Source organism: Aspergillus sydowii (assembly GCF_001890705.1).
Source record: "Aspergillus sydowii CBS 593.65 unplaced genomic scaffold ASPSYscaffold_21, whole genome shotgun sequence".
Taxonomy (NCBI): Eukaryota; Fungi; Ascomycota; class Eurotiomycetes; order Eurotiales; family Aspergillaceae; genus Aspergillus; species Aspergillus sydowii.
In genome coordinates this window covers 113,073-137,788 of record NW_024467879.1, presented here as the reverse complement: position 1 = coordinate 137,788, position 24,716 = coordinate 113,073, and the positions used below count along the sequence as shown (strand labels likewise).

Sequence of the window (24,716 nt, the reverse complement as noted above, 5' to 3'; positions counted from 1 at the left end):
CTGCAGTCTTGAGTCTTGACGTCGTCCCCGTTAGGGCCTGCTTATCTCCGTCACTGCCACAGTACTGTATTCTTCCACCTGCACTCGTCCACCATTAGATTAAGTAAATACGATCAAGTAAATCAATGCTCATATTACAAGCAATGATCTGGATTCCCCTCTGGATTCCCCCACCAAGTCGGAAAGGGCCTTTCGGTGCCACTAGCACCCAGCACCGCAAACGACAGCACAAAGATAATAAACTGCGAACCCCCGTCCAGCGCCGCCCCGATCAGATAGTTATACTCGTTATAAACCCTTGGCATGCGCTGCCGCAGCCAGAACTGCGAAAACACACCCACCGCAATCGCAGACCATACCCACGCCGTGTTGCCAAAGTATCGCTCGCCCGCGAACGAGGCCACGATTGCCGTGTTGAGCGGCCAGCTCTTGGCCCGGGGGGACAGTTTGAGGACGGCCCAGTGTGCGACTGGGAGGGCGAGTCCGATTAGCAGCCCCAACGGCACGATGAGGTATCGGCCCTCGGTGCCGTAGACTTGCTTTGCCAGGGACCAGGTGATTGCTTGGCTGTTGAGGGACTGGACTGTTGAGCCGCTCCAGACGTTGTTCCCGATTGGGTCGAGGAGGATCTCGCGCTGGTTCGTGACGATTGTGATCATGACGACGTAGTTGAGGGCGGCGCCGAGGAGGGTGCCGTAGACCTGAGTGGCGAACATGATTCTGTGCGGGACCTTGGTGTACTGCCCTACTTTGAGCCAGTTGGCGAGGTTCACGGAGAGGAGGATGACCTGGTGAGACCAGCTCGCGAAGTAGAGCCCTGCGAGGGGACGGCCGGGGTGCAGGGCACCGGCGACCATTTTGGAGAGCTGGTTCGTGGACACGCCGGTGCCGTAGAGGCCGTAGAGTACGCAGGAGAAGGGGGCGATAAAGGCACCGAGGATCAACGAGATAAGGTATCCCCATACTGGGAGGGTGGTTTCTCCCTTTATTGTCACGATGAGGCCCGCGAAGAAGGCCAACACGAAGGAGGCGATGTACCACCACATGGGGACCTCTTTGTATTTGAGCATGCCTTGGTAGTGTGGATCAGGCTGGGTTCTGCTTCGTGCCTGTTTCCATGCCCGCGCCATGTCTTTCCAGTAGAAGATGAGGACGTGTGTAATTAGAGCGCCGATGGCGAGGTTTTGCGTCAGGTAGCCCCAAACGGTGCTGGATGTTAGATTCGGCAGGCCGACTTGCGCAAGCTTGTCGTAGTCGATTGTCCCCTCTGCGTTTGTGACCGAGTCTGGCGAGAAGGTGTCTCCACTGCTCTTGAACAGCGAGGTCGACATGAAGGGAAACGACTTTGCATCCCAGGCGTTGCCTTAGTATAACCCGGCCATCACCACGTAGAAGATCGCATACCCGATCCAGGAGTTTATCTGCTGCTTCAGAGGAAGTGAGATATACAGGCTTTGGATATACTGCCAGTCCAGCGAAAAGTTCAGCAGCCCCATTCCCTCGTTGGAAGAGGCGCCTCCGAAGATGGTCGTGAATATCTTCCTTGTATTCTCTGGTGCGCGCATCGACGTGAGACAGAAGACCGACAGACCCCCAAACCAAGTTACTATGTACGCAGGAAACAGCTCCCAAACTGCTGCGATGCCCAAAGCCCAGCCAAACTTGGTCAATCGGCGTTTGTTGGCGCGCGGGTCGAAGTGCAGATTCTGATACAAGACCACCTGCGGCAGGGTCGACCAGTAGACCATCTCAGCAGGATAGACAATCAGCGGGCGCAGCAGGCCTGCAAGGACGAATCCACAGAGGGCAATGGAGAAAGTACTCAGTACGGCGGTGGATGCTGAGATGTGCAAGTCGTAGAACAGTCGCTCGACGGCGTGCACCTCGGCACCGGCAATCCCATTGTTTCCTGACGATGCGATGAGCGCGGCGACTACGTGCTCTTTGATTCCGAAGTGCTGGCCAGAGTTCAGGAAGCGCAGAGTCTTTTGGAACCACGGGTGTGGGAATCGCTCCGGCCGGGGGGTAAAAGTAGCCCAGGCTTCTCCGAAGATGAAGACAAGAACTGAGCTGGTTAGCGGCTGTCATTATAGGAACCAAACCACGTACGCTGCAGGAAAACCGCCGACACCTGCACTTGGTACGGCTTGAACACGTAGAGAATAGTAATCACACTGGACAGCGCAGTGAAGATGGTGCCCAGTACGATGGAGCGAAAGGTCAGCGCAGGATCACCGTCATCGCGGTCAGAAACGATGAATTTGGAGACATCGGTGCCTACATAGTTAGACTTGTCTTATGTATAGAGAGAATAACTAACCAGTGCGGATCACAGGGTGGCCCTTGACATATTGAACGCCGTCGTCCGCCTGGACATGCCCGGCATCGCTGTCCCTGTCCACGGCAGTTTCCACCACTGCACTGTCTTTGTGAAGGGCAGCTGGAGCCATTGAATCTGTCCCTGTATAACATTTACCCAAGGGGGAAGCCTGTTTATATCCAGACTCTACTGCTGCTGCGTTGGGTTACATTGCGATGGCGCAATCAGCCCTTAAATGAGGAACAACAGACTCCATAAACCAGCGGAAAAAGCCGAGGCCTGTAAGATCTCTATTTATTAATATTTATTAATTTCCATTCTCCTTGGCAATGCTTGTCGTAATCAGGGCGCCAGATGATCAAAACCATGCGGGGTCTCATTAACGCCATCTACGACGCTGATTGCGTTCGCGACAGGATGAAAGAGGGGCCATTTCTGCTCTTCATCTATCTCTGCTATCCATCGACTGGTACTATCACGTACTATAATTGCTAAAATGGCCCCTGTTGCAGTTATTCCGCCCGTGCCTGTTGGTCCTCCTGGCCAGCCTGATATCCAATACCTGCCGGACCCCATCAAGTACGCCGCCCGCACCAAGCGACGCCAGCAGGAAGACCTTCCTCGGACGCTGCCAGAGGGCTTTCCGCAGAAGCTCAACTCTGAACTTGCCTGGGATGGAAAAGATCTGGCCCAGGTATACGACTGGAACTACCATCTGACCGAAGATGACCTAAAAGAAGTCGAGGGGGCCCTCCAGCACTTCAAAGGTATGCCACTTCGCCTATTACAGGGTCTTAGCCTAACGAACCAGGTCTAAATGTGCCTCTGGGACTTGTGAACCAGGGAACATTCCCCCTGCCCAAGTTACACCAAACCCTTCGCTCCATCTCAAAGGAGATCCATCGAGGTCGTGGGTTCAAGGTAATCCGCGGCGTCCCTGTCGACCAGCACACGCGCGAAGAGAACATCATAATCTACGCAGGAATCACCTCGCACATCGCAACTGTCCGCGGGCGTCAAGACAACAACTGGCAGGGCCAGCCAGCCGACGTAGTCCTCGCCCACATCACCGACCTCAGTCGCAAGGTCGACACCAAGACCATCAAGGCCCCCGCGTATACAACCGAGAAGCAGGTCTTTCATACTGACGCCGGCGACATCATCACACTATTCGCCCTTGAAGAGGCAGAGAGCGGCGGCCAGAGCTACCTCTCTAGCAGCTGGCATGTGTACAACGAGTTGGCCCGCACCAGACCTGATCTCATCCACACCCTCGCTGAGCCGTGGGTTACCGACCAGGGAAAGGAGGCCATCAGTCGTCCACTTCTGTACCATCAGCCAGAGGATGGAGACTCTCCTGAGCGCTTGATCATTCAGTACGCCCGCCGTAATTTTACGGGCTACTGGGGGAAGCCTCGCGCGGCGAACCTCCCACCTATCACCGAAGCCCAGGCAGAGGCCTTGGATGCGCTGCACTACCTTGCAGAGAAGTCGGCGGTGTCGCTTGACTTTCGCAAGGGCGATATACAGGTTGTCAATAATCTGTCGATTTTCCACGCGCGCGCCGAGTTCACGGATTCCGATGCGAAGCGCCGTCATCTGGTGCGCCTGTGGCTCCGAGATCCGGAGCTGGCTTGGAAGACGCCTGGTGGGTTGAAGTCGCGGTGGGAGTATGTGTATGATGGTATTTCCGCGGAGAGCTCGGTCTTTCCGCTGGATCCTTTTGTGAGAAGTCAGTAGACGAGGAAGAAACTTGAATGATTGTATGCCTCGTAAGTACTTCCCAATTAGGTAGTTGTAGTTGAAGTTATGGCTTCGTAACCTGGTAGTTTGAACGAGCAGCGATTGATTTTTATCTCAGAACAACCCTTCAGCAGTTTGATATTTCACTTCAGATGAATATATGCATGAAATATAGCAAGTCAATATTAATATCTATCGCTTTAACTACCCGAAAATACTTAACATGGGCATACCGACTTCCGAGTTGGAAATATATATCCCGCTCCCACTGTCTTATATGCATAGAAATGTTGGTTCATATATCGGTATGAGATAAATCTCATAAAAAAATTTCTATATTTTCGTAACGAACTGAATTGGAGACAGAGATATCAAAAATACAACTGCGCGCAACACCCAGTCGCACACTGTCCATCCCAGTGCTATATCAACACCACCGCCAGCTACTGCGTAATAGAAATCTCATTCGCAATCACCTTCCGACAATAACTCAGTACTAGCGAACGAGACAAAACTCGCAGAAACTGAATCCGAGAATAAAACTGCCTTATCTCCTTGGGAATATACATGGCCGCCAGCCTGCGAACACGCGCCTGAAGTCTCCTTATAGAAGCGCATTCTACTTTGGTACTCGGTCAGTTCTTGCATCACTGCAGCTTGCCTGAGAGTAGGGATAGTCAGAATAGTAAATCAAGCCGCTATCAAACTACGAAGATATTGAAGGATTTCCCAAACTCTTACTATTACCTGATTGCGTGACCACCGGCAGATCTACAGCAAAAAAAAAAAAAAAATTTGACGTTCAACGACCTGTTCTACCTTTCCCAGTAAACGGACCACGATCTGATATCCAACCAAGTTAAACAGTCTCTTCGCCGCGGTCGAGACTTGCTGTGGCAGGTGGGACGATCTTGGGCTGGTGGCTGGTGGAGGAATGCCCGGCCTCGTATCCACTGCAGTTGTCAGCCAACGGTCGCGTTCCCGGCAAAGAAACTTACAAAATCGCATCCATCTCGTCCAGCGTTCGTCCCTTGGTTTCTGGGAGGAAGAAGAACGACCAGAAGGTCGCCAGCATCATCCACGAGGCGAAAAAGAACCAGGTTCCGTACCCGAAGCGGTTGAAGATATAGGGAAGCGCCTTGGTGATGACGAACTGGATTAACCTGTTTGGATTAGGAGGACCCCTGTAAAAAGACATTTAGACGTACCATTGCACAAGTGCAGCCCATGTTCCTGTCAGGTTTCGCAGCGCGCCTGGGAAGATCTCCGCCGACACAATCCACGGGATCCCATTGAGGCCAAAGGACCAGCTAAAGGAGTTAGTGACTGGCCTGTAGAATGGCAAAGTGGCTTACAAAACTGAGTAGATCATGATCATCGCCGTTGCTGCTTTACCACCTGCCTCTGTGGACGGCGATAACTCGCCCCCGGCGTCGATGATATCAGCTGGATGACCGACCTTGACATACGCACCCACGAACCAGAGACAAAGCGAGCAGGCGAGAGACGAGATGACAGTCGGTCGTCGACGCCCCCAGATATCAATCAGTACGCCGTAGAAAATGATCGATGCGACCGCTGCAGCAGATGGTTACCGTAATTCCTTGCACACGAGCAGATGGAGGGTACTCTACTCACCTTTCACCAGGCCGTAGATTCCAGTATACAGCGCGACATCAGTGATGCCCAGCGAGGCAAACAGCGTCGGAGAGTAATAGTTTATCGCTGCAGCACCGGACATATTCTGCAGCACAAAGGCGCACCATACCAGCAGCACGCGATTCCACATCCCATGCCGCGAGAGCTCGTATAGAGCGCCCCGGAAGTACGCCCACGAGCCATGGCCGTACTTGTCTGCAATGCGCGCCTCGTCCTGGAGCCTGGAGCGGATCATCTCGATATCTTCCTGTACATCTGCCCTCGTCAGTTTGCTAGGTTACCCACCACAGACTGGAGTGCTCACACTGATGCGACCGGGGTAGCTTCCTCAACGCTTCCAGCGCAGTCGCTGCATCGTCCTCGCGGTTCTTCCGCATTAGCCATAGCGGGCTCTCGTGGAGGACGAATCCCCCGAGCAAGAGGACACCGGCTGGGACGATCTGCACTGCCATTGGAACTCTCCAGCTCGCCGTCGACGAGTTGTCCATGTTCTCGTTGATTCCGTAGTTGATCCAGAAGCCCACCAGGCTACCAATCTGGTATGAAACTTCGAAGAAGCCGGTGAGAATGCCGCGGATTGATACGATGGATAGCTCGGCGATGTAGCTTGGGACTGTTGCTGTGATTGCGCCGCAGGCGATACCGGTCAGTGCTCGTCCTGTGTCTTTGCCGTATTAGTATGAGCGTGTATGAGCACGTATGAGTACAATGTTTCTAGCCTACAGATATAGGATAGTTGATGGGTGGCAGCCGTCATGATGACTGCTCCGATCAGAAACAGAAGCGTATTCGCCTGCAGAGCCCATTTCCGTCCGATCCTTTCTGTCACTAGCACTTTATTAGCCAGACTAGACTGGAGTAATATATGGAAAGCTCACATAAAAAGCAGAAAATCGCCCCAAAGAAAGCGCCGGCCTGGAAAGTCGACGTGATATTGCTCGAAATATCAGCAGCCTCGGACTCGACGATGTTAAAGGCGTCCACGAAGCTCTGGCGGGCAATGGTCGTTCCGATAAAGGCTGAATCATAGCCAAAACTAATCCTTGTTAGTAGTGTCTTGCGTATCTGTAGAGGGTGGCGTACAGCAGCGAGCCCGTGGCGATTATCGTTGCCTCGGTGTACAGCCGCCAGTTGTACACCTTTTTTGGGGTTGGCCGGTCCTCGACAGTGCGAAACATGGCAGCAGTCTACTGGAGAGTATACTGAAGAGGACGAAGAGAAGGTGAGCATGCGGGGAAGAAAATAAAAGAAAGTGGGGTGCATTTTTCTATGAAGCTATTCTGATTGATGGAAGATTACTGTCCGCGTCGAGTGGAGAGCTGGAGGACACGATCCAACGAGCTAGGCCGTACTTTTTAATCAAAGAAACAAAATGCAAAACACATGCAGGACGCTGCTGTACTCTGAATTACAACTACCCACTGCCGGGGCAATGCGCAGGATGAGCCGGGAGACCGTCGTCCGTAGTAGTCAGTTTATCACGCAGTTCACATAGCAGAGCGTCAGTATCATGGACTTTGTCTGGGTCAGTAAAAGCGAGCCAGAAAGGCATGAATTCATCAACCAAATCCACGCGGGGCTCAATGAGGAGGACAAGCAGTATATCCCATAACAAATCAAGTCTGGGATTGCGTCCATAGTCTCGACAACGACACAAAATCAAGGACTCGACAAAGGTACGCTGCTTGAGGACCCTGACCGGATAGAGTCCAGCCCACGGCGCGAGCTCACATTCAGATGCGAGCGTGAGGTAGAGGCTTTCATGGTTTAAGTCACGGAGCCACCACAGCATCTTGGACATTGGATAGAGCGTCAGGGGAAACCGGTATGTGCCGGTGTGGAAATGGACCGCTCCAACAGTGTGAAATCGCACAGGATTAAAAGCAAGTTGCTGGTCTGGACAACGATCCTCGTTGAGCTCCGGGCACCTGGGGCAGACGCAGCGATGATATCCGAGGGTAGCAACAAGTGCATCAATCGCTTCCTGGACCTTGTCGTCTGGCACGAGAAAGGTCATATCCTAGAAAGATTATAAGTCAGCTTCAACACCTTGGTTTACTAGGGGGATGTACACACTGGCATTATAGGCACATTGCACAGGATAGAAACAGCCGGCCAGCCTGTCAGTACGTTGAAAACACCGGCATTGTCCATACTCTGCGCTGCAGAGGCCATGGTCGCGCGGAAATCCGCATCTTTCTGGAGTTCTTCAAGATGTGTTACCTCTGTGGCGACAACGGGGTTGAGTTCTTCACTGGACATGATGGCTAAAAGCAAGTAGGAAATCGCTTCAGGGTGGGATCTGAAATGGAACTAATCGAAGGAAACTGTGGCCCTCTTATACCCTTCAAGTTAGGGCTCCGCGGGCCGCTTTGGTCATTCATCCCTTGTACAGTTTTGTCGAGACGGGCGTAGAAACCAAAATGCAAAATGAACGAGGGTTTGTCGAGATGAATCTACCAAAGGGAGCCAGTCTGCTGTTTGAAGGGCCCTTGTTAGCTCCTGTTACAAGGTGTGGTTAGGGTTACATTGTTCCAACTGCCAAACGTAGGATCAATCAAACATAAAATACACAAAGCTAGACATAAAATAACCAGCCACAGAATGAGTTTCAACGGGGCCCTGGTCCATGTCCTTTATCGGAAGGACTGTGAAGATTATTGATCAGCATTTGCACTCCCACTCGAACGAATACAGCCTGTACCTACGGATCAGATGTCTCAGCTTCGTTTCCAAGCATCGCGCGCAGGACTCGCCGAGGGTAGTTCGAGAGATGATGGAGTTCCTGGAAAAGGCGTTTCCGTGTCGCGGCCGGAGCCTGAGACGTCCCATCGAATCCTGCTGCCCTGTTCGCCTCCATGGCAAGAGTAGACTTTTTCAACCTCCACCTTCTCGGAAGCCAGGAGTCTGCCCGGGAGCGCCTGTGCTCTTTGCCATCGTCGTCGGAGCGCTCATTCCCTTGTTCGTCCGAGTCGGAGCCACTGTCTCCATCTCACATACCCAGCTTCCTTCTACCCTCCCTGCCGTGCCTTTCCTTTTCTCCCCCTTTGCTTTTGTTTGGGGTGACTGATGGTTGTTGCCGTGGCTTTCTTCTGTTTTCTCGCGGGTGCACCTCGGCGTCGTCGATGGGTTCTTCGAACTCGGAGCCTTGTCCAACCGTGGGTGCGCTCTGCTCGCTAGAAGGAAGGCTTGCTGGGCCCAAAAGCATCATGGGCTCGATGTCGGCCATGTCTATGCCGTTGGTGTACAAGTGATGTGAGAGAAGAACGTGCGTAGTTCGGAGAAGGAAGGTAGATGCTGCGTAGGTGGTTGGGCTGGGCATTTGGAAGGATTGAAGAGAAGTTCAGCTGCCATCATTGCAGAGGATAAACTCAGGGGCAGACCAGGGCATGGACACGAGATATCCGAGACATTGAACGGGACGGGGCGAATGGCAAGTCTCATAATGGCGTTTGATGTTCGTCTAGCCCTAAGGTGTCAGAACTAGTTGGCAGCATTGCCGTCTGTGTAACCAGCATCTCAGTTGTCTATCTCGCTGTCAGGGTCAAACCTTGCCCCTCAGCAATGTTGTAGTTACTCTCTCTAATACTCTGTTTTCTCATTTCCCCAACACTATCGACCAAGATGCCTTCCATTCCCAGCTCTTCAAGGCCCAATGAAGGTTCATCCTCTCGCCGCACTCCTACGGCCCCCATGTCAACGGTGCCACCATCCTCAAACGAGCTAACAGAAGAGGAGATGGAGCGAGAGCCGCGAAAATACATAGGTAAGCCCTCTGGACCTTGCAACCATCTAGTATCATACCCTGACCGTGGCGATGTCCCCGGAAGGCTACCCGCGCTATGCCAACGACATAGCATCCGATGCTGCATTTTGCTTCTTCCGTCGGTTCGATCGCTTGAACACGCGTGTTATCTTGAGAATGCAGAGCAACCTGTCGCGTACCGAGAAGACGCTGGATCGGCTCGACGCTCACTACATGCGGCGCGGGTCTGACGTGATTGACAATGGGACATTTTGTTTGAACGGCGACGATGAACGACTGCCGGTTCTCAGCTGCGCTCAAACCCAGCTTAAGGAGTATAGTACGTCGCCCATGCCCCTCTTGTTCCTCTTCATTTCGTTCGGATTTTTGATGATATCCCACATCTAGACCAGTACATGGCGTCTTATCTGCAGCTTTGCGCGCGCGATCCGGTCGAAGAGAAGGACATCACGAGCCTCCACACCTGGCATAAAAACTACGAGAACGCTATAGCCCCCGAGGAGAAAGAATACCTTGACCATGAGGATCTTTTCCCCGCCCGTACACAACGGCAAGCCCCGCTACTGCGAATTCTCAACAAGTCAAAGCGCTTCCGCCACATGGGATGGTGGGAGGTCCCGGCACCCAAGGCCGGCCTTCCATTTCCCGTTTCGCAGGACATTCGATACTATTCTTCCAAGCGCAAGGACCGGGTTGTGGCCTGGGCTTTTTCCATCATCGGGCTTTTGCTGATGGTCGGCCCGGTCTGGGCCTTGTCCTACATTCCCTTGAAACCCGTGAAACTGGGGCTGAGTACGTTCTTTGCTGTTTTGTTCTTTGGGCTTATGGGTATAGCGTCAAGTGCAAAGCCTCAGGAGGTGCTGGCAGCCGCAGCCGCGTGAGTACTCACCAGAAAGGTCGTTCATTATGGCTGACGTGTTGTAGATATTTTGCAGTGCTGGTGGTTTTCCTTGGGCATTGAGCATGTCGACATCTGTGGGCTGTTCGACAATCCATGAGTGGCGATAGCTCTCTGCCTGCATTGTCCATGTGCTTTGTTTGATACTATTTGTAACCTTGAACCTTTGACGAAACGCTCTTTTTGTTTCCTTTTAATTCTTTCTTTGTTGACAGTCCATTCGCCATTGATTGGCCTCCCTACCACCGCGTATAAACTAAGGCCGTCAGTAAAAGGCAGACCCACAGGCACTTACTTCCACCGTAATGGTACACTGATCTATGCTGCTTTCTATTATTCTGACAACCACCTGGGTATAGGCTGCCCCGCCGTAGTCCAGATACATTCTAGCCTCAACTGGTCAGCCAGCAGTGGCCGGTTTTATTTACCGTTCATTTGTCTTTAATGACTGGGAGGATTGCAAAGAGGTGAAATGCCATGTCCGATCAGCAAGAGAAGCCTTTAGCAGGAAATCCCAGCCCTATGCAAGTAAGTGCAAGACGCCATCGTCATTGTAACAAAATCATACTGTCATTCTAGGCGTACGTGTATCTCTAAGGAAACCAAGACTCTGAAATAATAACTCTGGTGGATGCCATCTAAAGCAATGCAAACATAGCAGTAGCAAGAGCCCCGAGGGTAACCACGGCCATACTTGCCGTCGATAACGCAGCAGCACCGGTGCCGGGATCAGTATCAGTATCAGTATCAGTCCCGTTGTCGATGTTCGGAGTCGTCACGACTTTAAGGCATGTTAAGGATGCTGAGGTTTCGTTTACGAGGCTCTTGCTGTTGTTGCTTGATGTGAAGACCGTCAAGACGGGTGTAATCTTGTACATCTCGGCGAGGAGACCATCATTTGTATAGTTTCCCTGCGTAGAGGAATAGTGTCAGCCTTGTTCATTCTAGAGATGAAACGGGACATACCATTGCGGTGTCATCGGCAAGCTGGGCCAGGTTATTGGACTTGGGCAGGACAGGCCAGCATTTGGAGGAGGCATTGTCCGATTTCGAGATGGTTGACAAGTTGCCCAGCGAGACAACATCAAAATTGCCCAGTCCGTCGCCGGCGCCAGTCAAGTCGCTGCACTCGTCCGGAGGGTTGTTGTGGAGCGTCGACTGAAGCGTAGAGCATGGATTGGCACCATTGTACTTGGTCTTGCGAGCCTGGTCGGTGAGCTTGTCGATGCAGCCCTGTTTGATCACGTCTGGACAGGTTCCGTAGGCAGCACGCGTGTCGACATTGACGCTGTCGTTGATAATGGGTCTAGGGAAGTGGCCGGTGGGAGGGTCGTTGAAGACAACAGCACAGCCAGAGAGCTCGTCCACGTCTACATTGGGAGGTGTACCAATATAGTATACTGACCGGAATGAGCGAGTCTTGTCGGCGCCGTTGTGGGTATCGTTATCCTTGCTGTCCTCAATATGCACTCCCTTCACTAGGGAAATGTCGTCGAGAGAGTTGGGGACCCCGGTAATGCCTGACAGCCCGATGCCAGCAAAGGACTCGTCTGCAACCGTGCAAGAGTCCCAGCCGTCGTTGGGGCAGTCGACCTCAGTGCATCCGGCAAGCCCGGCGGAGAGATCCTGCGCTAGGACAGACAGGATGGGGGCCAGAAGGAAGCAAAATGAGATGGGCGTCGAGTGGGTCATGATGTAGGAAGTCAGAATCGTGCGAAATGCCAAAAGGGGAACAGTTGTGAGTGTATCTGGGAGCTGAGCAGGAGTGATAGGAGCAGTGATTTGGGGTAAACAGACATCTTTTATGCTGCAGTATCAACTACAGACCTGGTCGGCTGGTTGATGATATCACAGTATGTCAACTTGACAGGCCTGACAATTAGGGCTTATGGCTGGATACGGTGCCAATTGCTGGGGAGTGAGCAGGCCCGTGGTCCTCTCTGCAGATCGGGCTGTGCCACCGGCCCTGCCAGGGGATGCCCTATCGCAGCGTTCTCTGGACGTCTGACCCACGCAGACTCTGCAGCCAAGAACGTGCTAAATCCATTGCCACTGTGCAGATCTGTTGCACACTGCCTCTGCGTCCGCAAGTCGCTGCACATGGTCGCGTGGGGTTGCGGCCCCCAGAGAGCTAAGGAATACGCTGTCGATCGCTCTCTTCAATCTCAATGTATTCACTATCCAGGCCTGGTGCAGATGGGGCGGCCCCCACGACGGATTGCTTCATCGTGATGAACTGGTCATAGTATCATAGCCATGATTGGGAGGGTCGATTTGCCTCTGCACGATGTAACTTCCTCCGCCATCGGAATCCTCAGCCAAGGCAGGATTGGCCGGGAGATGCTCGAGACCGGCTTGCGTGATGCCACTCGGTCCAGTCCGATCGTAGAGAGTCTGCAGCGTGGCTGTGACTCTGGGTACGGGTTATATAAAGGTCCTCTGGTACCTGACCTCTGCCCGTCCTCCATCTCAAGCATCCTAAGCCTCTATCTCGAGCCCCCTTCGCAGTCTACGTCTACCTTCGTACCTTTCCACCGTCAAAATGTCCTTTGTAGAGGCCATTGGCGTCGTTGCCGGAACACTGGGTATTGTCCAGTTCGGCTTGACCAACTTTGCTGACACCACTGAGCCTGGCTCTACTATCAAGGTTGCTGTTGGCCTTGATGGCGAGAATGGCGGTACTGAAGATGCCGGCGGAGACCTGCCAGACGTGTATGCCTCCCTATGAAATATCAATCAACCCATTCTGACCATTGCAGCCGCATCTGGAACGACTTTGGCGAATTCAAGGCCATGACTGCCGACCCCGGCAGTGTCGGCGATGGCACCGTTGGCACAGTCGAGGTTGACCACGACCAGCAGGGCGTCTACTCCCTGCTGACGGCCAACAACGACGCCATCTGTATCGCCTGGGTGACGACCACCTGGAGTGATGCTGCCGGTGGCAACAAGTTCGCTGTCTCTGGCGACTACGGCGAGGCCTGCGGAGGCACCTGGTACGAGTCCAACATGTGGACCGACACCGACCAGTCCTACCAGCCCAAGTGCTTCTGGATTGACGCCGACGGTGACCAGCCCAACACCGGCTTCCAGGTGCGCTGGCCCCGGTACGCAAAGCAGGAGTTCGACGAGGGCAACACCGACCCGGCCAACATCTGCAACGACATCGACTTTGGCCTTCGCACCGAGGAGGACCCCAGCGATATCAACTTCTGGACCGACGCCAGCAAGGCCCGCCGTGATATGAACATCAGCAAGCGCCGCAATCGTGTCAGACAGGTTCCCCGTGTTGCCTGGGCTGCTGAGCAGCTTGTCGTCAGCAACTCTACGCACCACTCTGCCCAGCGACTCTGCGACTCCGACACCTCCATGGGGCCTGACTTTGTCCACCTGGCCGAGAACTACTTCTGCGACATGGGCACCAAGACCAAGTACCCGCTGTGCGGCGAGAGCACTGAGAGCGCCACGGTCACCGACTCTTGCTTCGACATTGACTCGCACAACCTGCTGAAAGCTGGCTCCAAGCGCGGCGTGCTCACCAAGAGGGACAGCCCTTACACCAAGGTCCGCGACTGGGCCAATGGCAACTAAGCCGACTTAGGATAAACGTGGCTGGATACTATTCACTTCTACATCTGACTATTTTTATGTATCTGTTTCTTGTGTATAGCTTGGCCTGAGGCCTTACTGCAGAACTATCAAGATATACTTGTTTCGACCATAAGTTCAATAAGTTCCGCAGCTACTTTCCCTGCCGGACAATGCCTTCGAAGCTATACCAAAGATCGCATCTCTCCTGTAGATCGTGAGGCAGGGCCTCCATGGCGGTGCGGTTCGTCTGGATCTTCAAGCGGACTGCGCTGTCTGGCCTGGATGGAGCCCAAAACGGAGATCCTGACGAACGAAAAGAATTCGGATCTAAATCCTTCACAAAGCTAATTAGGTAATTCTGTAACAGTGGCACCACTGCGGCGTTGTACGTGCTGTACGAGGCCCCAGCGCCCAGAAACCCGGGTCTGATACTCTCTGCCTGGCCCGGGCCAAAGATCGCTTCAGTCTCAAAGGTATGCGGCACGCCCAGCCCTGCAGCGACGGCGACGTGATCGCGGACGTTGTAACGGTAGCTCCACACCCGTTGGATACGACGTCGACTGGTGATCCACGCGGTGGGACAGAGAAAGACCCCGTCCGCAAAGATCTGCGAGGCTGGCGGAAAGAACCGCGCGCGCCCTGGCACTGGCGCAAACTCAGCCGGGGGATACAGGTCAAGCAGCTGCTGGATTTGGGGACGTTGCAGCTGTGGAGACCAGCTCTGCACGAAACTGACCACGTCGCTTCGCTGCGAGGCGTTGGGCGCAAAGAGACTGCCCTCGTTCGTGTCGCAGCCTGCTATTAAGGGCACGGCGAGGAACTTGCCCTGCGCGAAGAGATGGTACAGCGGGGCCGTAAACAGATCACCGTCGATGACTGGCTGGAAGAGCAGCTGGCTCTCCAACGCCATGGCTTGCTCGTGGGGAGTGTATCCGAGTGTCTGGACGGTGCTGGCGTCCAGCGTTCGCAGGCAGCGCATCGGGCTCACCCCAGTACCGGTACAGTTGAGGCGCGCTGCCAGTCCTGCGAAATTGTGATCGGACTCGCTGATCGTCAAGGAGCGTGTCCAAGCAATCGACTCCCCAATTGCGCCTACAAACAGCCCGTCGTCGCGCCCGTCGTGGGCGGCCAGGTGGTGCGTGACTGACGTGCCCCCTGCAGAGGCGCCGTGGATCACTACATGTCCAGGATTGCCCCCAAACTAAATCGGCCGTTAGTGAGTGTCTCCATGCTCGGTCGAATCATGGTCTCCTACTAGATGAATATACTTTTGGACCCAGTGGAGCAGCTTGCGCTGGTCCAGCAGGCCAACGTTCACGTCGCCGTTTGCGCGCACTTCCCCCCCGGCGAGAAACCCCAGAGGGCCGACGCGGTAGTTGAAGTTGACCAGGATTATGCCGGAATTGGACTTGACCACAAGGTCCGATCCGTTGTAGTTTGCATTGGCATTCGTCACGAATCCGCCGCCCTGGATGTACACCCAGACGGGGAGGTTGGATGTCGGCGTCGCGGTGGACGGGGCGAAGACGTTGACGAACAGGCAGTCTTCTGTTCTGTTCACGGTCGCCGTCTCCCCAAGGCCGATGCAGATGGGGGGGAGCTGATCACAGTCAGTTCTTTCGCACTTCGCCCCGAGTGCTCGGTGTTCGGTGCTCGTTGCTCACGGTGTCTGCGCGCTGGGTGCCCGGTATGGGACTTGGGTCTCGTGGAGCCCTCCATCTCAGATCGCCTATGGGCGGTTCTGCATATCGCATCCCTAGGAACTGGTGGACTCCGGAGACAGTAGTGCCCTGGTATCTGGCATATCCTAGGTCTACTATCTTGGGACTATCTCCGTATGCACGACTGACCAGGGCGAGCACGGTGGAGAAAAGGAACGCCAGGGAAATTGCCTTGCTAGGAAGGTTTAATGGCTTCATTTTACGCGATCAAGGTGAGCAATCTGACAACGTTTAGGATGGATTCTTGCGGGGTTGACTTGGGCCCCTGCTTATACTCGAGACGGGCTGCAGGATTCGTGGCTGTGCAGTGATGTAGTATCCAGGCTCGTAACCACTTACTGTGAAGAGAAGACTATAACAGACTGTATTATTCGTATTATTCTTGGCAATGGGCTTAGCGACGTGGACAAGGTACGCTTGGTGACCTTCACACCGTAACGGGCCCAGCAATCCCCTAAGACAAACTCGGTTCAGCCTTATCCAGACATTTACCGAGATCGACAGACCGGGGCCAGTTCGATACAGCAGCTTGATACACAGATTTGTCACTGTCTTGAACTGCCGTCCCTGAAACAATTAGCCTCGTTGTCTGCCTCAGAGTGCAACCGCGGTAAATATGCGAGATACAAGATCTACCGGGGATTCTCCGGCATATCACTATTATTATACGAACTTATCATGCTGGATAGGTCATCGGCAGTGAACCGGCCTCGGCTGGCAGTCTGATACGGTCCCAACTCCCGACGTCGCGGCTTCAATATCTGAAACTCGCATTGCAACCGCGGTCGTTGCTCACGAATGAAAAATTCGTCATTTCGAAGCAGGGAAGGACCTTGAGATCTAAAGCAGTATGAATGCCGACGTGAGGACTGGAGATAAATTCTGGTGCTTCTCTGCACTTGCATTAACAATCATCCCTCTGCCTCACTGAAGTAAGCCAGACATGAAGACGCCGATTCTATCTGTTGCTGTAGGCCTCGTTGGCTGTACAATGGCATACCCCGAATACCTTGAAGGCCGTTCAGAATGGCAGGCCCAGGAATGGATAGCACCAGGGTCCGACGACTGTGAGTGCCATTCGCATTGACACCACTGGTATAGGACGAGACTTATCAAGGATCCAGCCCGAGGGCCCTGTCCAGGTCTCAACACCCTTGCCAACCATGGCTACCTCCCCCGGAACGGTACAGGAATCACCCTCGACATCCTCAAAGACGCCATGCTTGAGGGATTCAACATCGAACACAGCGATGCAGAGCTCCTGTTCACCCAGGCGATTAGGACGAGCCCGGACTGGCCCTTGACGCTTAGCTTTGACCTGGCGGATCTCGGTCGACACGGTATCCTGGAGCATGACATTAGTTTAAGGTGTGCCCTTCTAGTCCTGAACTTTGTGTTATTCGCATCTAACTGCCAGGTGCAAAGTCGCTCCGACGCGTACTTTGCCGACCCAAACCCCTTCAACGAAACCGTCTGGGCTGAGACAGAGTCGTACTTCACTACCCCGATGATCACGGTGGACCAGCTTGCGAAGGCGAGGATGGGCCGTCTCGCGACATCCAAGAAGACAAACCCCGAGTTCGAGTTGTCGTGGCTGGCCGATGGCTTCAGCTGGGGTGAATGCGCCTCTTTCTTTGAGATCATGGCCGATGGGACCACTGGCACGGTGGACAAGAAGTACATTGATTACTGGTTCAGTAAGTGCAAATGTCGATTCGCTTGACGGTGCTAATGGTAGTTCTGCTAGGAAACGAACGCATGCCCACTGAGATAGGCTGGCAACGTCGCAATACCACGATGCAGGGAAGCGAGCGCAGGAAGTACAGTAACCTGCTACAGGAGGCGGCGGGCGTGAAGGATTTAGATAGCTAGATGCGTCTGTCGCTGAATGTTTATGTTGTACCTGCCTCTACAATGGGTTATCATGAAGCTCCAGGCAAAACCTACAATCGAAACACTAGTGCTTTTAAAACTGTGTGAATATCTTTTATAAATTTAGTAGCTTAGCGGGCAATTCTTAGAAAAGCTTGTTTCACTCTGAAACGTCCGCCAGGTATCAGGGCACTATCTGCTACACTACCGACTGCTATATCGGAGTCACCAGGTCTGATTTAGTGTTATACAGCTTTAGTAATTGTATTATTGGCATGCAAGGAAGAAAATGACTCGATTGTCGGACATCGCGTTCCCTGACCTGTCGATTCGTTGTACTATTTGCTATAGGATGGAGCCTCTGCCTCAGTTTGATGGTCCTAGAGAGATATAGAACATTGTCCGGAGCTCGACACTCCTTTTATTCCCAGGAACGGTGGTTTCTGGAGAGCAGAGAAGCAGGTTGATCATCTGTCATCGGACCAGTTCTGTTACACAACGTCCTCCACCCTCGGCGTTTTTCTGATGGCTGTGCGACGAGGAAGGCCTCCGATCATCTGCAGCGCGTTATCTGGCCTGATCGTCTTCCGGACTTGGAGGATTTATCGAGCTTGCCATATCTTTGTGGATATGCGAAGGTCTTTCGCCGCATATGGATCGTGCATTCTTTGGGAATCCGGAGACATTCAGGCCTGAACGCTGGATTGAGAGCCCTGGACTGCCCCTTGCGTCGTTTGGATTTGGGCGGAGGATTTGTCCGGATCAGCATGTAGCCCGTGACGTTGTGGCCATTACTATTGCTGGTCTGCTGTTTACAAGCACTGCGTATCCGCGGGTGATTGGTACTGGGAGTTGTACACTTCCTGATGGGCCCATTAGGGCGCAGTTGGATACCAGGCTTCGAAGTCGCAGCGTTCGACCGGATGAGGCGATCGGGCGTGATTGCGTGTTTGGGCTGCAACCCAGTCGTCCCTTGCATGGTTCTCAAAGTCAATAGTCTGTCGCTGATATTAGAATGTTCTATGGATTGTTATTACACCTGCAGCTGGTCAGGTCGGCACTGAGGCGCCGAGTCTGGAATCCTTACATTAATATTGATTAATCCCTACTTGGCCGCTGCTCTCGGAGAATAGTCTGGTTTCTGTTAGCCAAATCACTACTGGAAAGAGATACTTACAACATCCTGCGTAACCAGTATCTCGCCCTGTCTGGATGGACTCTCTTCCCTGCCAGCCGAGACGAGAACCTGACGAAAAGACAGTTCGTACTCTTGCTCGAGCTGCGTCTCGCTCCATGTCGTCGTTTGCGTTACTGAGCGTTTCCGACGAGAGTGGCTACTTCCCCCATAGACAGGATGGTATCTAGACGCGTATGTCGAGTTGCTGCGCGAGAGGAACGTCTTGAACGGGGGCAGGCAGCCCACTATGACCGCTGCAATCGTCAGCTCGCTCTACTCAGCTCTATTCGAATAAGGAAACGGTGCCATACAGATAGACGATTCAGCAATGCTCCAGACCGCAAGCCCTGCCTGGTCAGAGTAAGCACGTCCGGTGATATTGATGGCGCGCACGACTGCAAAGGCAATGATGAAGGCCCCGAGGGAAAAGACAATCCCAAGGCCGATCTTCTGGTTGGGGGTTATCGTTGTCGACCACACTATTCTCAGTGCAAATGCCATGACTTTTATCGTTAGAGATAATCAAGGGCAGCATGGACAGACATACTCATAAGATCGGACAGGATGTCCACGGCGGTGCTGTAGCAGATGGCAATGACAGACCCCTGGCGGTCGATCGGTTTCACGCATTTGCCTACGCCGTCAGAAGAGCAGTATTGCAGAGTTCGAGAACATACCAAACTTAAAATAGTCAGACGGTGGATGGCAGGTAAAAGCAGAGGTCAGCCAGCAGCCAGCATAGGACCCAAAGCAGAAGGCCACAATGGCCCACCACCAGCGGCGATAGTGAGGCAGGTTGTCAGTCATGGTCCAAAACAGTGCCAGGAATGCTGCCTTGACGCTCCATAGAACCGACCAGAAGAGGCCGATGACGACGAACTCGTAGCGGGTGTACAGGTTCACATGGTGCACGATATCGCCTGTCAACGGCGTCAGGGCAATGTAGTAGAGATGCGGCGCCTGGAGGGTCTGGAGCACCGCGTTGGTTACCAGGAAGAACAACGCCAGAAGAATGCAATAGTCATCCGCAAGCAGGTGCTTCAGACGCGTCAAACGGATCCCCAGACGAAGCCCTGTAAAGACAGCTGCCACTCCTGCGCCGGTCCAGGTGACGGCGATGAGCCCTCGCTCTGATAGTTGTGTAGCAACGCCCTGGGGGTTCAGCAGGTCCGCCAGGCTGGAGTCCATAGTGCCAGGTATCTCAAAGAGTAAAAGGAGTTATTCCGAAGGTTAGTGTGCCATTTTAACACACCTGGCCACGCTGTGAGTGACAACAAAGCAAAGTCCAGAGTGCACGCAGTCTGCCAGGGATAACCCCAGGACTCGGGCCTGTGGGGATCAAACACGCCGGTGGCTCTGCAGCAAGGGGGAACACGAGCGGAGCATAATCCAATCAAACAATCTCCGTAGAGTTTCTCAATTCAATCAGGTGAAGTCATCGCGAATGCGCGACTCGCTGGTTGCATTCCACACGCGCCAGCCACGCACGCCGATCAGGCTGCCAGCGCACGCCTGGCTAGTCGTAGTGGCCAACATTTACCATTCATCATTCATCAAGGTCTGTTCTAGCGCAATCTGCGTCGATCTCGAGCTAGTCGACCACTTCAAGTCTCCAATACGGAGTAGTTCTTGAATGAGATCGTGCGCCACTTCGCTTAGTGCAGTCTGGACGAACGGTCCATGCAGCAACCAAGAACCATGCTACCGGGTTGGCTGTCGTAAAGCTATTAAGCTATTAAAGGTTCTCTCTCCCTGGATGGATCATGATCGACGGTCAGTTTCTCGAAATCATGCAACTCCTGCAGGCGCTCGTAGCTGTATTGGGCTTCAGCATCGTGCCCTCGTTGGCCGCGCAGTGTAGATGTGTACGTCTGTCTTTTCATGTCGACATCCTCGCTATATACTAATCAGGTATAGACTCCCATTGACAGCTGCTGGAAAAGTCTCGACTGGAATGCTTTAAACGCGACCGTGTCTGGTAAGCTCATTCGCAACACGCCGCCAGCCCTCCCTTGTTATCCTGGGCCCGAGTACAACGAGCAGGAATGTGAATACGTCAACTCGCAATGGTCCAACACGACCTTTCAGGCAGTTGAGCCCATCGGATACACCAATCCGCTCGACAATAGCTGCCCTGTCGTCAACCAGACAGCGGGGCAGCTGCCGTGGCCGCACAACTGTAGTCTAGGACCATCGCCGGTGTACACCATTAATGCCACTGAGCCGGAGGATTTAGTGGCAGGAATTGCATTTGCACAAGAGAGTAATGTGCGTCTAGTTGTCCGGAATACCGGACATGACTTGCTGGGGAAGTTCGTATTGAACCACGGCTATCTGATGAACCATATTAACGCGGGTTAGATCCACGGGCTATGGGTCGCTTCAGGTCTGGATGAGATATCTGCGTAAGGGCATCACGCACCAGGCGGCATTCAAGCCCTTTAGTCCCTGTGCTAAGTGCGACTGGGCCGGTGCTGCCTTTACGGTCGCAGGGGGCTATGTTTGGGAGGATGTGTACGAGAAAGCATTCGCCCGGGATCTGATTGTCGTTGGTGGAGGTGACCCGGTCAGAAGTCCTTTCTTTTCCTCTAGATCAGGATTATTGACCTTGTATAGACCGTCAGCGTCATTGGTGGCTATATCCAAGGAGGCGGCCATTCCCCGGCAACCCGCGACTTTGGTCTGGCCAGCGACCAGATCCTGGAAGCGCAAGTCATCCTAGCAGGTGGGACTATCGTCATCGCAAATCCATGCTCCCATCCAGACCTCTTCACGGCTCTCCGTGGTGGCGGCGGAGGGACCTATGGCGTGGTTGTCTCCGTCACGATCAAGGCATTTCCGTCCAAACCGGTCGTTGCGCACTCTCTCGTCATAACGCCGCAGTCGCCGCATAAATTGGACTCATTTCTGGATGCAATTGCAGATCTCTATTCCGCTTTCCCTGCTATTTCCGATCCAGGCTTTTCAGGGTATGGCTCCTGGTCGGTGAACGATCCAACCGGCACATATGCGAACTCTGCAGCCGGATACCAGCATGCCCTTGCAGTCCTGGATAAACCTTTGCCAGCTGCAAAAGCATCCTTCAAAACGGTTCTGGAGAGAATCTCTTCCTATGACTCCATCAATGTTTCTATTGAGTGGTTCCAGTTCCCATCGTATTCAGCATATTACCGCGCCTTGTCTGGCGTGCGTCAGCCAACTGGAGTCCCCGAGTCGGCGCTCGCTTCTCGCATGTTTGACAAGGGCGCCCTCACCTCAGATCGCGATGCCCTGCGGGAGGTTATAGGAGTACTAGCAGGGCGTCCCAAGGAAAGTACCATCAATCAGGTCCTCTTGGTCGGGGGTGGAAAGGTCCTTGAACAGCCCGAGTACAGCGGCGCAAACCCAGCATGGCGAAAGACATATCTCGTCCACATCGTCGCGCGTGGATGGCTGGAGAAATCTGGCACGCTGACTGGCAAAGCTATCAAGGCTGATATTACATATAACAAGTACCAGGCTATGCGCGAGCTCACTCCGTCAACGGGTAGCTATCTTAACGAGGTACATCTTCCTTTCTCCTTTCTCACCTGTCGCCGCTTTGAAGATATACGTTGACCTCCCTAGGCTGATCGGAATAATCCGTGGTGGGAAGAAGACTTTTATGGTGAGAACTACGATCGGCTGCTTGATATCAAGAAGAAATACGATCCAGAGGGCGTCTTTTACTGTCCGACCTGCGTGGGAAGTTCGTCGTGGTTCGAGCAGACCCTGCCGGGGAGGGACTTCGGGCCTCTATGTACTAATGAGTTATGACTCCTTGAGGGTGTATATAGGGGATATAACTATTTACATACTTATTTATAGGACCCTCTCGGAATCATGTTAAGATATAACCCCGATCCTGCTTTATCCGGCTGAAAAAACGAGGTTGGCTGTGTATTGTTCAATGGGCGTAGTCTGACGGTGGCAGTGCCTGCAGGGATACGCGTAGTGCTGACGGGCACTAATAATCCATCATTATTAATCTGGTTGGCCTTGTCAAGCATTAGGAGCCTCAAGCATGGTCTGAGCATTGTTTCTTATTTAAATAAGCGGTTCTCTGGTTTGGTTTGTACTTCAAGTACCACTCTTCGCTCCTTTACTGCACCTCTTACCATGGAACAGGAATCCTACGATGCACTAGTTGTCGGTGCAGGGTTTGGAGGGATCTATCAGTTATATTCCCTCCTGCAGCTGGGCCTCACCGCGAAGCTTATAGACAAAGCTGGCGGTCCTGGAGGTACATGGTACTGGAACCGCTACCCCGGCGCAATGAGTGACTCTCCGTCCCATTTGTATCGATATTCATGGGACAAAAAAGATCTGCTATCCTATCCCTGGTCGACCAACTACCTCGAGGCGAAAGAAGTCCTCACGTATCTGGAGCATGTCGTTGATCGCCACAACCTGCGGAAGCACATGCAGTTCAACACGGAGCTGCTTTCGGCGCAGTGGAATGAAGACGCGCATACATGGACTATACAGACCAGCGACGGTTTATTCACGGCTCGCTACTTCATCACCGCACTTGGAATCCTGTCGGAACCGAACTGGCCTGATATGCCGGGGCGTGATGACTTTCAAGGCGAGATATACCACACTGCACGATGGCCCGAGCATTATGATTTGCAAAACAAAAGGGTCGCCGTTATTGGAAATGGGTCTACTGGCATACAACTCATCACCCGAATCGCACCGCTTGTCGGGTCGTTGCTTTGCTTCCAGCGACATCCCCAGTATACCATCCCTGCCGGCCGACGCATTGTCAGCCAGAGCGAGCGGGACGAGATCAACCAGAACTACGACGAGATATGGGAACAGGCCAAGCAGAGTATCAGCGGAATGGGAGTGCTAGAGAGCAAGACCCCCGCGATGAGTGTTTCCGCCGAGGAGCGAGAACGCGCATTCCAAACAGCCTGGGACGAAGGGAATGCCTTTCGCTTTTACCTTGGGACGTTCGCCGACCTAGTCTTCGACGAGGCTGCCAACCGGTCTGCGTGTGATTTTATCAAAAGCAAAATAAGCCAGATCGTGCAGGATCCAGAGAAGCGACGCAAGCTGATCCCGACCGAGCTGTATGCCCGCCGACCGGTCTGCGATATGGGTTACTATGAGCAGTTCAACCGTGACAATGTCGATATTGTCGATATCGCACATAATCCCATGGTCGGGCTCACTGCCAACGGGGTCAAGCTGGCCGATGGGACGGTGCACGAGCTGGATGTGATTATCTGCGCCACGGGCTACGATGCTTTTGACAAGCCCTACCACAGAATCAACGTCACCGGTCGCAACGGGCTCAGTTTGAAGGAACACTGGAAGAATGGCCCGTCGACGAACATGGGCATCGCTGTCGCAGAATTCCCTAATATGTTTTTCATCTACGGGCCTCAGTCTCCTCTGGCCAATGTGCCGATAGTCATGGAGGCGCAGGTTGGCTTCATTGCCGATGCGATATCACTGGCTGAAGCACATCAAAAAGAGCAGACCACTCTATGCAGATCTTCCAAGATTGCGATTGAATCGACGCAGCAGGGCGAAGATGAATGGGCTGAGTTGACCAAGGCCATCAGCGACGCGACTCTGTTCAAGACCGCCCAGTCGTACTTTTACGGCAAGAATGTCAAGGATAAGGCTGATTTTGCGTATGTGTTTCTGGGAGGAGTGAATCTTTATCTACAGAGGGTGAAGGAATGCCAGGAAGCAGGATACAAGTCCTTCTGTGCCTTTTAGACGGTGGCGCCTCCGATGTCGCGTGTCTTCTGTCAAGAACTCTGGATCCACCCACGCTTGATCAAAGTTAATTATAGACCCACATTTTGAATGCAAAGCAATGATTGGTGCCCGTGCCATGAGTAATGACGAGAATCTCCTGACGCCCAAAAACTCCCTCGTGGTTGAATTTCTCCCTCGACTCTTCCCCGGCAGGTCCACAGTCCACACCTGAT

At 53.3% G+C, this 24,716-nt stretch overlaps 13 protein-coding genes across 13 annotated transcripts; 6 read left to right on the top strand and 7 right to left on the bottom strand.

Annotated features, from left to right (window-relative positions):
- Positions 1-134: 134 nt before the first annotated feature.
- Positions 135-2,450, bottom strand: ASPSYDRAFT_62902 (OPT family oligopeptide transporter; the record flags this gene model as incomplete). The annotated part of the gene is made up of 4 exons (XM_040850189.1): positions 135-1,343; positions 1,386-2,065; positions 2,110-2,277; positions 2,321-2,450. The coding sequence occupies 4 exons, from the start codon at positions 2,448-2,450 to the stop codon at positions 135-137; spliced, it is 2,187 nt and encodes a 728-aa protein (XP_040696202.1).
- Positions 2,451-2,816: 366 nt separating this feature from the next.
- On the top strand, positions 2,817-4,187 carry ASPSYDRAFT_189727 (TauD/TfdA family dioxygenase; the record flags this gene model as incomplete). The annotated part of the gene is made up of 2 exons (XM_040843622.1): positions 2,817-3,087; positions 3,132-4,187. The coding sequence occupies 2 exons, from the start codon at positions 2,817-2,819 to the stop codon at positions 4,058-4,060; spliced, it is 1,200 nt and encodes a 399-aa protein (XP_040696201.1). The 3' UTR covers positions 4,061-4,187.
- Positions 4,188-4,922: 735 nt separating this feature from the next.
- Positions 4,923-6,900, bottom strand: ASPSYDRAFT_95711 (sugar porter family MFS transporter; the record flags this gene model as incomplete). Its single annotated transcript, XM_040853154.1, has 9 exons — positions 4,923-5,016; positions 5,062-5,226; positions 5,272-5,373; positions 5,419-5,641; positions 5,702-5,977; positions 6,027-6,386; positions 6,446-6,550; positions 6,601-6,758; positions 6,806-6,900. The coding sequence occupies 9 exons, from the start codon at positions 6,898-6,900 to the stop codon at positions 4,923-4,925; spliced, it is 1,578 nt and encodes a 525-aa protein (XP_040696200.1).
- A 208-nt stretch (positions 6,901-7,108) lies between these two features.
- Positions 7,109-7,984, bottom strand: ASPSYDRAFT_137895 (uncharacterized protein; the record flags this gene model as incomplete). Its single annotated transcript, XM_040840810.1, has 2 exons — positions 7,109-7,742; positions 7,799-7,984. The coding sequence occupies 2 exons, from the start codon at positions 7,982-7,984 to the stop codon at positions 7,137-7,139; spliced, it is 792 nt and encodes a 263-aa protein (XP_040696199.1). The 3' UTR covers positions 7,109-7,136.
- A 442-nt stretch (positions 7,985-8,426) lies between these two features.
- Positions 8,427-9,044, bottom strand: ASPSYDRAFT_95709 (uncharacterized protein; the record flags this gene model as incomplete). The annotated part of the gene is made up of 2 exons (XM_040853153.1): positions 8,427-8,680; positions 8,723-9,044. The coding sequence occupies 2 exons, from the start codon at positions 9,042-9,044 to the stop codon at positions 8,427-8,429; spliced, it is 576 nt and encodes a 191-aa protein (XP_040696198.1).
- A 495-nt stretch (positions 9,045-9,539) lies between these two features.
- Positions 9,540-10,370, top strand: ASPSYDRAFT_1169814 (uncharacterized protein; the record flags this gene model as incomplete). The annotated part of the gene is made up of 2 exons (XM_040840232.1): positions 9,540-9,807; positions 9,876-10,370. The coding sequence occupies 2 exons, from the start codon at positions 9,540-9,542 to the stop codon at positions 10,367-10,369; spliced, it is 762 nt and encodes a 253-aa protein (XP_040696197.1).
- A 600-nt stretch (positions 10,371-10,970) lies between these two features.
- Positions 10,971-12,126, bottom strand: ASPSYDRAFT_73839 (uncharacterized protein). Its single transcript, XM_040850743.1, has 2 exons — positions 11,353-12,126; positions 10,971-11,297 (listed from the first exon to the last, which is right to left on the bottom strand). The coding sequence occupies exons 1-2, from the start codon at positions 12,076-12,078 to the stop codon at positions 11,025-11,027; spliced, it is 999 nt and encodes a 332-aa protein (XP_040696196.1). The 5' UTR covers positions 12,079-12,126; the 3' UTR covers positions 10,971-11,024.
- An 802-nt stretch (positions 12,127-12,928) lies between these two features.
- On the top strand, positions 12,929-13,977 carry ASPSYDRAFT_164879 (uncharacterized protein; the record flags this gene model as incomplete). The annotated part of the gene is made up of 2 exons (XM_040843294.1): positions 12,929-13,098; positions 13,146-13,977. 2 exons carry the CDS (start codon positions 12,929-12,931, stop codon positions 13,975-13,977), a joined length of 1,002 nt encoding a protein of 333 aa, XP_040696195.1.
- Positions 13,978-14,128: 151 nt separating this feature from the next.
- ASPSYDRAFT_62897 (uncharacterized protein) lies at positions 14,129-15,896 on the bottom strand (the record flags this gene model as incomplete). The annotated part of the gene is made up of 3 exons (XM_040850188.1): positions 14,129-15,178; positions 15,233-15,577; positions 15,642-15,896. 3 exons carry the CDS (start codon positions 15,894-15,896, stop codon positions 14,129-14,131), a joined length of 1,650 nt encoding a protein of 549 aa, XP_040696194.1.
- Positions 15,897-16,157: 261 nt separating this feature from the next.
- ASPSYDRAFT_189715 (peroxidase family protein) lies at positions 16,158-17,654 on the top strand. The gene is made up of 4 exons (XM_040843621.1): positions 16,158-16,765; positions 16,823-17,066; positions 17,124-17,395; positions 17,446-17,654. Exons 1-4 carry the CDS (start codon positions 16,642-16,644, stop codon positions 17,568-17,570), a joined length of 765 nt encoding a protein of 254 aa, XP_040696193.1. The 5' UTR covers positions 16,158-16,641; the 3' UTR covers positions 17,571-17,654.
- A 20-nt stretch (positions 17,655-17,674) lies between these two features.
- ASPSYDRAFT_52021 (uncharacterized protein) lies at positions 17,675-19,995 on the bottom strand. Its single transcript, XM_040848413.1, has 6 exons — positions 19,425-19,995; positions 19,295-19,381; positions 19,059-19,250; positions 18,748-19,001; positions 18,680-18,704; positions 17,675-18,542 (listed from the first exon to the last, which is right to left on the bottom strand). The coding sequence occupies exons 1-6, from the start codon at positions 19,933-19,935 to the stop codon at positions 18,124-18,126; spliced, it is 1,488 nt and encodes a 495-aa protein (XP_040696192.1). The 5' UTR covers positions 19,936-19,995; the 3' UTR covers positions 17,675-18,123.
- Positions 19,996-20,524: 529 nt separating this feature from the next.
- ASPSYDRAFT_52019 (isoamyl alcohol oxidase) lies at positions 20,525-22,411 on the top strand. The gene is made up of 4 exons (XM_040848412.1): positions 20,525-20,612; positions 20,665-21,059; positions 21,109-21,313; positions 21,364-22,411. Exons 1-4 carry the CDS (start codon positions 20,538-20,540, stop codon positions 22,342-22,344), a joined length of 1,656 nt encoding a protein of 551 aa, XP_040696191.1. The 5' UTR covers positions 20,525-20,537; the 3' UTR covers positions 22,345-22,411.
- Positions 22,412-22,884: 473 nt separating this feature from the next.
- ASPSYDRAFT_164733 (flavin-containing monooxygenase) lies at positions 22,885-24,501 on the top strand (the record flags this gene model as incomplete). The annotated part of the gene is made up of 1 exon (XM_040843283.1): positions 22,885-24,501. The coding sequence occupies one exon, from the start codon at positions 22,885-22,887 to the stop codon at positions 24,499-24,501; it is 1,617 nt and encodes a 538-aa protein (XP_040696190.1).
- Between the last annotated feature and the right edge of the window lie 215 nt (positions 24,502-24,716).

Coding starts and splice junctions, on each gene's coding strand:
- ASPSYDRAFT_73839 (XM_040850743.1), bottom strand. CDS start 12,078: ATGACCCACTCGACGCCCATCTCATTTTGCTTCCTTCTGGCCCCCATC. Junction 11,298..11,352: donor TTGCCGATGACACCGCAATG/GTATGTCCCGTT, acceptor TCCTCTACGCAG/GGAAACTATACAAATGATGG.
- ASPSYDRAFT_189715 (XM_040843621.1), top strand. CDS start 16,642: ATGAAGACGCCGATTCTATCTGTTGCTGTAGGCCTCGTTGGCTGTACA. Junction 17,067..17,123: donor GAGCATGACATTAGTTTAAG/GTGTGCCCTTCT, acceptor CCAGGTGCAAAG/TCGCTCCGACGCGTACTTTG. Junction 17,396..17,445: donor GTACATTGATTACTGGTTCA/GTAAGTGCAAAT, acceptor TAGTTCTGCTAG/GAAACGAACGCATGCCCACT.
- ASPSYDRAFT_52021 (XM_040848413.1), bottom strand. CDS start 19,935: ATGGACTCCAGCCTGGCGGACCTGCTGAACCCCCAGGGCGTTGCTACA. Junction 19,251..19,294: donor CATCCTGTCCGATCTTATGA/GTATGTCTGTCC, acceptor TAACGATAAAAG/TCATGGCATTTGCACTGAGA. Junction 18,543..18,679: donor TCTCCGAGAGCAGCGGCCAA/GTAGGGATTAAT, acceptor GAACCATGCAAG/GGACGACTGGGTTGCAGCCC.
- ASPSYDRAFT_52019 (XM_040848412.1), top strand. CDS start 20,538: ATGCAACTCCTGCAGGCGCTCGTAGCTGTATTGGGCTTCAGCATCGTG. Junction 21,060..21,108: donor GGACATGACTTGCTGGGGAA/GTTCGTATTGAA, acceptor AACGCGGGTTAG/ATCCACGGGCTATGGGTCGC. Junction 21,314..21,363: donor TCGTTGGTGGAGGTGACCCG/GTCAGAAGTCCT, acceptor GACCTTGTATAG/ACCGTCAGCGTCATTGGTGG.